The sequence below is a fragment of the Solanum tuberosum genome, unplaced genomic scaffold, assembly GCF_000226075.1.
Source record: "Solanum tuberosum cultivar DM 1-3 516 R44 unplaced genomic scaffold, SolTub_3.0 scf00056, whole genome shotgun sequence".
Classification (NCBI taxonomy): Eukaryota; Viridiplantae; Streptophyta; class Magnoliopsida; order Solanales; family Solanaceae; genus Solanum; species Solanum tuberosum.
In genome coordinates, this window is record NW_006238986.1 from 75,797 (window position 1) to 85,479 (window position 9,683).

Consider the following 9,683-nt stretch of genomic DNA (forward strand, 5'->3'; position numbering starts at 1 on the left):
GAATAAGTGCACAACTATCTAAATGCTATACTTAAAAATCTTTATTTCTAAGAAAAAATGAATTATTTTAAGGAATTTCTTAAGAAAAAAACTAAAAAATGAGTGATTTTTTATCAGAAGAAATTACATAAATATAAAAGAAAATTATAAACAAAACATAAAGTAAATAAATAAAGCATAAATGGAGGAGAAGGAATTAAGAATTTGTATTGGAGAAAAAGAAATAAACACTTGACTACAGAGCAAAAAAGATAACTTAGCTATATTTGCAATCAGTGCGTTTCGAACCTGCACACATCTAAAAACAAGGTTTTTAAGTCAAATGACTAACCAAAGCACCCATCAAGCTTTTCAATCACTAGTGCTAATGCTTTAATACATCAATCTTATAAAAAATTCTACATAAATAATGAGTTTACGTCGGGGTTAATGGGTGCTCGAGCACCCGATATGTTGTAGGTGGGTCTATCCTTGGCCCAGAATGATGATGAAACTCAGTATTATGCATTTCCATGCAGATAAGATGTCGATACATCGAACGACGTAATAACATGTACTATCTTTGTTTGTGATCAAATAACTTTTGTTTTGTTTGATTCGCATTCCACTTATTCCTATGTATCTGTTAGTTTTGCCTTGGTACTCAACTTGACTTGTGATCTAATTGATCCCCCTATTGTGTTGCTTCCACAGTTAGGAAGTGTGTTGTAGTAATTCATATGTACTATTCTTGTTATGTGATGTTTATAGGTCTACAAACTTTGATAGATTTTGTCATTCTGGATATGTTGGATTTTAATGCGACTTTGGGTATGACTTGGTTGTCTCCCTATCATGGTGTTTTGAACTGTAATTCTAAGACAGTAAATCTAGAGATTTTGGGTAAAGATAAACTAGAGGGGGTAGGTGTGTATAGTCCTAAGCGAGTAAAGGTTATATCCTATATTTGTGCAAGAAGGCTAGTGGGGACGGGTTTTCTAACCTAATTAGCTCATCTCCGGAATGCTAGTGGAGAGTTCCTTTCCATAGAGTCAATTCTCATAGTTTCAAATTTTCCAGAGGTGTTTTCTAAGGATTTTTCGGGTATACCTCCGGATAAAGACGTGGATTTTTCATAGATTTGGAGTCAGTGAGTTGAGACAACTCAAGGCTCAACTTCAAGAGCTTTTGAATAAGAATTTGTTCATTCTAGTGCATCACCTTAGGGGTGCTTTAGTGTTGTTTGTAAAGAAAAAAAGACGATAGTATGAGAATGTGCATAGACTACATGCAGTTGAACAAGATCACTATCCGAAACAAGTGTCCCTTATCTCACATCGATGATCTGTTCAGCTAGTTGCGGGGTGCTTCAATGTTCTCTAAGATTGATTTAAGGTTCTCATAACACATGTTAAAGATTAGATCAGAAGACATACCTAAGACAACTTTCAGGTTTAACATAGACATTATGAGTTCTTGGGATTTGTGTATGTTACAAATTTTTCACTTTTTACAATCAATTCTTAACGAAGGAATATGAATCTGATAGTTAAAAGTGTATATATAATGATAAAAGAAGTTTCATCATTAAACGTTAATTTTCTGTTTAATATTAGCAATGAAATAATATTCGAATGTTAAAAAAGTTACTATCTAATTGTTAATAATAAAAGCAAGGGTGCATATATGTATTAACAGTTTCTTTTTTTCTTTTTTCAACTACACTTGTCTCTCCGCATGCCCCACCCCACCCCTCTGTAAGAAATATACTTCAATGTTATCAAAGTTTTTGGGATTTCTTTCACTATGTGGTTAGTGAATTCAGGAGATGCTTGATTTTTCTCAATTCTACATTTAACCTAAATCTAATTAGCAGTAGGTATATCTCAGTTAAAAATAATGAGTGTCAGTTTGTTGGAAGAAAATTAGCAAGAGGAAAATCAACAAACAGATAAGATCAAAATCATCAAGCATTCGTCAATTTCTAGGTTTGTTAAAGAAAAATTAGTCGTAGATCTCTTAGTTTCATCTATTATGAAAATCAGGTCTCTCTATTTTGATTGCAGAATACATTCTAATGTGTTTAAAAGAGAACCAATCTTCTCTTTTTACGGCTCATTGGCTTACTAGTCTGCTCAACATTTGAGTTTTATTCTCTTCAAGGTAAGTTCGTATGATTCTCACTTTGAATTGCTTTGTGGAATGACTAATGTTTTTAAATTGGGAAAAAGGACGCATATACCCTTAAACTATTGTAAATGGTATGTAGATAACCTCTGTCATACTTTTGGGACATTGGTGCCTCTGCCGTCCAAAAATTAGAGTATCTATGTCCTTCACTCTAACGGAAGACTAAACAAGGACACGTAGCGCAATCTTATTCGTCGATCCGATATTTAATAAATATCGGATCCGTGGATAAGATTATGACACTTGTATGTACGCTAGTGTAAAGGGTATATATGTTCTACATTTTGGACGGCAAGGACACCAATGTCCCAAAAGTATGACGGAGGGTATCTGCATACCATTTACAATAGTTCGGGGATATAGTTGTCCTTTTTCCCTTTTAAATTCTATATTTTCCCTTATTTTTAAGTTCCCATTTAGAATTGTTTTTTCTTTTCTTTTAACTGAATGTTATTCTGCTTTCTGCACTTATATTGTTTTGTTAAAATGACAGCTTCTTTTTATACTGTTCATCGTACCTTTGTTGCGACTAATATGAAGGAAGGTTAATTTATATACATCATTAAAAGATAACATAACAAGTTAAATTAAATGTAAAAAATATATTTAAACATATAATGAAACTAGCCTTTCATTATTTTTCTACATTCAAGTTCTTTAAATAAAATTACTAATACAATGTATATGCTTTAACACATTCTTTATTCTACAAGTAAAAAATATTTTCAACATTTAGTACAAGTAATCAAGTTAGCGTTTCATTATTTTTCTTCTTAAAGCAGAAACTTATAAGATCATCAACTTTTTTTACTAGTTATTTTTTACATGATCATTTAACTTATGAAAATATCCTATTAAAGTCACTTTTATTATTTTTAAGATAATAAAAACACTCAACTTATGGGATATCCAACTAAACTCACTCAAGTATTGCCTTTTGGCTTAGAAAATATAAGGACATATTTAATTAAAATCATTTTTAATAATAAAACTTATTTAACCCATGATTATTTTCTTTTAACACCTTGTCTAGACCTTGAAACCTCTTTTATAACACACATTTACTCTTGATGGTGAAACAAAATAACTATATATGTAGGTAAACTTCTAATTGATTTAGAATTAAATAAAAAAAATTGAGAAAAATAGCAAATGACATTTTTATTTATTTATTATAGAGCATTTTATTGAATGACAAAAAGTTCAATCAACATTTCTATGAAAATATCAAATAATGAAAGAAAATATTTTAATAGTACTTAAAAAATACTTTGAAAATGGAAATATCATCCAATTGATTTTATTAATTATTCCCTCTATCAAATTTATATTGAACCTTTGATTTTCTAAACTTAAAGTTTATAATTTGATCATGAATTTGAACATAAAATCTTTAAAGTTTTTGAAATAAAATTTACATATCTAAAAACTATGCAAAAGTGCTTTAAGCCACAATATTAATAATTCAAAATATTCAGAAAATGTATGAAAAAATATTATAATTCAAAAAGTAACTCTTGAAAATCGAATTTTGGAATACAATGATTTAAGACTTTTTCAATAAATTGCTTTGATATATAAATTTTAAATAATAATATTATATGAGAGCAAACTTAGCATATACATACTATTTTCTCTGTCTCAATTGATATGATGTAATTCAAATTTCAATAGTCAAACTTCTTTCCTTTGATTGTGCATTGAATATACAATCTTTTAATAAGTTTTTTTAAACAATGATTTACACATTTGGAAATAACAAAAAAGGTTCTAAGTAATAAAAATTAATAATTTAAAATGCATATCAATAAATTGTGGTCAAAGATATTTTCTTGTTTAATTCTTGAACTCCGAATTAAGTCATATAAATTGGGGAAGAAAGAGTATATTAAAAATTTACGATCAAATTTTTTTTTTTTGTTTAAATTTCAAAATCTGAACTAAGTCATCCAGATTGAGACATAAAGAGTATATCAATAAATTGCAATCAAAGATTTTTTTCTTGCATAATTCTTTGAATTAAATTATATAAATTGAGACAGAAAGAATATATATTAATAAATTGCATTTAAGATATTTTCTTCTCAAAATCTGAACTAACCATCTACATTGGGACAAAAAGAGAATATCAATAAATTGAGGTCAAATATTTTTTGTTATTTAATTCTCAGATAAATTTCAGTCAATAATTATTTCTTGTTTATTTCTCGAAAACTAAACTAAGTTATGCTCCTATTTATATGACATTATTTTAGATTTAACACCACTTAAGAAACTAAGTAAGTTTACCATTGTACCATTATTTGGTATTCTTTTGAAGTCAAGTTTTTATAAATGAACATAAATTAATTTATTTCGATTAATTAAATTGACCAATGAACATATTAATCATTTAGATTTTCTATGTTAGTTAAATTCATACTTTCAAGACTAATAACTCTCAAAGGTAAAATAGAAAAAATAGTGTTATCATGCATTGAATTTATAAAATGACAAGTACTCCCTTTGTCCAACAATAGTGGTCCATTATTGACTCTGCACACTTCTTAAGAAACTATAAATATAAGGGTAATTTTACTATATCATTTTTTTTTTAATATAATAAATACAATGTCTTGAAAAATGTAATAGATAAATGACAATAATTAATAATAAGAGTAAATTAGGAACTAAGCGTAAAATTATCCATTGATTTCATAAAGTGGACAACTATTGTTAGACATCCCAAAATAGTATAGTAGACAACTATTATTGGACGGATGGAGTATTAAGGAGTATCTATTTTCGTTAAAGGACGACATATAGATAGGAACAGCGGGACCGAGGGAGTACTAGAATACTCCCTCTATTTCATATTAAGGGAATATTTGAGCCTTTCTTCATTATTTAAAATAACTGAATTGTTCAAAGTTCAGGATAAATATTTAATTTTTTTTTCATATTTACCCTTTCTTTTAATGAAATTTTACATTTTTAGGCGATAACTTGTACTATTTTTCAGAATAAATTGGAAATAAATAAATGGAAAAAGGTCAAAAATATCCCTGAATTATAAGAAAAGGTAAAAAAAAATACCACCCATTTAGGGATGATAATGGAGTGGGGCGGGGCGATTGCGGGGCAAACCCGCATAAACCTGCAAAGACCTTAACTCACCCTGCCTCGCCCCACATAAATTTCAACTCGCCCCGCACCCGCAATCATGTACCCCGCCCCGCATAGGCTTAAACCCGCTCCATCCCACCCCATAACCATCCCTACACTTATTTATTTATTTTGCTAAAAAATTAATGAAATAAAGATTTTATTTCAATATGTAATAAATAATTTTTAAAAAAGGAAATAAAAATGAAATTGTTAGTTTCAAAGCTATAAATAGGTCAAAAAGCTGGTGCAAGTGGGATAGTTTTAGTAAAATAGATAAATGAATGTTATATTTAGACATTTTCCATTAATAAAAGGGCAATGATTAAAAATACAATTTAACTTATGTCTTAAAATATTATTTAATAAATGTACATTACTTTACAAATTTACTTGATATAAATTTGGACAAAAGAGAAATAACAATAAATTATGGTCAAAGATTTTAAAAAAAAATTTAATACTCAAAATCTAAACTATGTCCTATAAATTGGGCAAAAAAGAATAACAAGTTCCAAGTTACAATCCAATCAAACATTAGTCTTTCCCCCTAAAACCCTCTCTTTTTACTATGCAGTTTATTCAAAGTACTGACAAATCACTTTTTCTGCACAGTCATCATCAAAACAGAGTACCTCACCGGAATATGATGCAGTCACCGGAATCTTGCGTCACGCTGACAAATCCAACCAATAAGAGCGTCGTATTAATACCTGATGACGATGACGAAATCGATATCATCACAGATATGGCGGCGTCCATAAGGGCAGTTGAGGAGATTTTGAATTACAAATTTAAGAATGAGAAGCTTCTTGAACAAGCTCTTACGCACTCTTCCTGCACCGATTCTCCGTCGTATCAACGCCTTGAGTTCGTCGGCGATGCTGCTCTTGGCTTAGCTATATCGAATTTTGTTTATTTGACTTACCCTGAACTTGACCCTGGGCAACTCTCTCTCCTCCGCTCCGCTAATGTTAGCACTGAAAAGCTTGCGAGAGTTGCGGTGAAGCACTCTCTTTATAAATTTGTTCGGCACAATACTACTAGCCTCGATCAAAAGGTACATTATATCAACTTTTGCTCAAATTGTGTATTTGTATTCAGATGATTTATTATATATGTACAAATTTAGAATTCAGTTATTAGCCGTCGAAATTCAGAAGTTAAAATTGATATGTTGGGTTAGTTGTTTTAATTTTTTATTGTTAGGTAGCAGGATCAGTTTGAGTATTTTTGCGAAATTATTAGTTTGGGTTGAATTGATTAGGATGATTGTTTTGGGGAATAATGAAATTGAGGGAGTTTGGATATTAGGTGAAGGAATTCGTGATAGCAGTAGAACAGGAGGAGCAGGCGGAGCTACATGGAGGAGCAATGAAGGCGCCGAAGGTACTTGCTGACATTGTGGAGTCAGTGGCAGCAGCTGTATATGTGGATTGTCATTTTGATCTGAAGGCTCTCTGGAAGGTTAGTTGTCTCTCTTTTGACTGGATCATATTTTCGAATTATTGAGTAATTTGCTGAATTAGAAATACTAATATTTAGAATGTCATTTTAGATGTGTTTACAATGAAATATGTTCATGTCACCTAACTAAGCAAAGGTTTGTTAAGTTATGTGTGTGATAGAGATATGTGTTTCAAATTTACTAATTGGAATTTGAAGTTGTTATGTATCGAAAAAGAAAATGGTAAGTTCACATGAAAGGAATGTTTTTCGGTCTTTTCAGCTTTTCATTATTAGCAAAAACCAATTCAATTTTGTTTTTTTTCGACCTAGAAATTCGGGAATCTTGTCTTGCAGATGAGAAGTGATGTTCTGATTAGTTTAGTTTCATGTTGTGTTAGATAATTAATGGCCTCCTCGAGCCTATTATCACACTGGACTTGCTCGCACAACAACCACAGCCTGTAACCATGCTGTATGAGCTTTGCCAGAAGGAAGGAAAACATGTTGATATAAAGCATTGGAGAAAAGAAGAGAAAGACATAGCTAGTGTTTATGTTGATGGTCAATTTGTTGTCTCCGCTACTTCTGAGAACAAGGAAAATGCTAAACTTCACGCTGCAAAGGCTGCACTCACAAAGTTGGCCTATAAACATACTAGTAAGCTGGATCTTGAAGTTGAACCAAACACAGAGTTTGGAGGAGCAAAGCAGAAGCTGAATGAGCTATGTGGAAGAAAGAAATGGCCCGCACCAACTTACAGGTTAAATTTTTTTTCTCCAACTGAGATGAAGTCGTTACTCAATACATTGCAAACTGAATCTTTAGGTGCAAAACTGTACCCCCTCCTTCCAGTTTATGTTGCAACATTTTCGTCGCAGTCCATTCTAGAAAGAATGATAACTTCTAAATTTGAAAAGAACTACTTTGATAGTTATAGTAAAAGTAGTCTTCGATGATTTGTGTAGAATAGGTTGGTAGTAATCTGGATACAAGAGTATAAAGGATGAAGTATGATATAAATGGATGTTAGATGTACGTTAATGAGCCTCTAGGACTTTTGTTTAACAGTAAAGGTAGTACAGTTGGGGATGTGTAATAGGCTCATGTCACGAGTTAGAATTCTAGCTAATGAACCAACTCTTGTGTTTAAGTTGAGTAGGGAGACGGCTGGGCTATTATCCATCAAGTGTTTGGCTATTAAACAGCACACACCACTTAACTGTTACTTGGTAAACATGTTTGAACTGTGATTTAGTTTCCTCATTGTTTGCCTTATGATGTTTGCAGAATAGAGAAACAGGTTGGCCCTTCTCATGATAGGAGGTTTATATGTTCAGTGCAAGTTGCAGTAGCTAAAGGCGTGGTTTTTGTGATGGGAGAGGAGAAGATGCGTGTAAAAGATGCAGAGAATTCTGCTGCATCAGCGATGATTTGGGGTCTGCAAGGTTCCAATCTCGGTTAAACGCACATTATGCATTGTACTTTTTAATAATTGCGTATTTGGGCTAGGCAGACGGCAGGGAATGGTGTAAAATATCTCGTTAGTGTTTGTATGATTTGAAATCCATGACAGTGATGAAATATTGTTGTAGATCTCATCTTATCAGGAAATACAGGATTGTCATAGCTGTAGTGATAAATTGATGCATAAGGGATGACACCTTTAAATTATGTAATAGATATTTGGATGGATCATTCAGTATAATGATATTTTGGCCAATAATATATAGAAGATTTACATAGTTCTTGGAGTTTTTGTCAATAGTAGAATCAATAGAGGAAGCAAAGCTACTTGTTTTAAACTCTTATTCACTGTTTGTATGTATTCTGTATCCTTGAAAAATTGAAGGTACTTAGCAGTTTGGTCTCTGGTCAGGGTCAGGTTCAGGTTCGAGGTCGGGTCCCTATTGAAATGCAAGAGAGTGGGGTGGGGTAGGTGAATTGCCTTAGGAGTGACATTCTTAAAATAGATTTAGACTTCGCTTATCTGAGAGGTCAATTGAAGAGATGATCTTTGGAAAATGGAATAGATTGATCCTTTTCCAAGAATAAGATTGAGATTATTAAGGCTCCTTGATGTAGTCACTTCATTTCTATACATCTTTTTTTTGTTCGTTTCTTACCAAGTGTTCGAAACTCGTATTGGAGCTCTGATTAAATCTGGATCGTGCACTGCAGGGCCCCTTTGGGGATAATGTTCCCAACAATTTTTTTCTCCAAACCAAGGATTCGAATTTAAGACATCTGATTAAGAATGAAGCAATCTCACTACTACACATTTGTCTTCCTATCTTTAGTATTTTCTTTCCTACATTGACAATCTCTAATTAATGAGGATTTCAAATTAAATATTCTCCAATGTATTATTCCTTTATTGAGGAATGAACAGATTCTTGGTACCTGTCCTTTAATTAAAAAATCTTGGTGTGCAAATTGGTTTATTTTAAAGAGAGCTGCTATATGACCACAATTATATGGCTAAAATATGACCACAAATATCAAAACGACTATATTAACCTTTTTCTTTCATAATAAAGTTAATTCTTTAGTATTTTCTAAACTCTAAAAAGTGGAACGAAATTTTTTATGCTAAATGAATTGGAACTATTATTAATTGTGTGAAAACATTGTTTAACTGACTTTATAATAGGATTAATTACATAAATCCCACATTTTAGTTTACTTATTACCATTATCCCCTATAAGTTTTACAAATCTTCAAAATCCCTCATTTTCACGCATCAAATTAGTGTATCTCACGCATCAGATTAATGTATCAGCGCATCAGATTAGTGTATCTCGCGCATCAGATTAGTGTATCATGTATAAAATGTAATGTATCTTACCTAACAATTAATGTATTTCGCGCATCAGATTAATGTATCAGCGCTTATATTATTGTATCTCACGCATCAGATTAA

General features: G+C 31.4%; 1 protein-coding gene across 1 annotated transcript; it reads left to right on the top strand.

Annotated features, from left to right (window-relative positions):
• Positions 1–5,818: 5,818 nt before the first annotated feature.
• LOC102586573 (ribonuclease 3-like protein 2) lies at positions 5,819–8,507 on the top strand. The gene is made up of 4 exons (XM_006344801.2): positions 5,819–6,373; positions 6,628–6,780; positions 7,161–7,522; positions 8,050–8,507. The coding sequence occupies exons 1-4, from the start codon at positions 5,885–5,887 to the stop codon at positions 8,222–8,224; spliced, it is 1,179 nt and encodes a 392-aa protein (XP_006344863.1). The 5' UTR covers positions 5,819–5,884; the 3' UTR covers positions 8,225–8,507.
• Positions 8,508–9,683: the final 1,176 nt, after the last annotated feature.

Coding starts and splice junctions, on each gene's coding strand:
- LOC102586573 (XM_006344801.2), top strand. CDS start 5,885: ATGCAGTTTATTCAAAGTACTGACAAATCACTTTTTCTGCACAGTCAT. Junction 6,781..7,160: donor ATCTGAAGGCTCTCTGGAAG/GTTAGTTGTCTC, acceptor ATGTTGTGTTAG/ATAATTAATGGCCTCCTCGA. Junction 7,523..8,049: donor TGGCCCGCACCAACTTACAG/GTTAAATTTTTT, acceptor TGATGTTTGCAG/AATAGAGAAACAGGTTGGCC.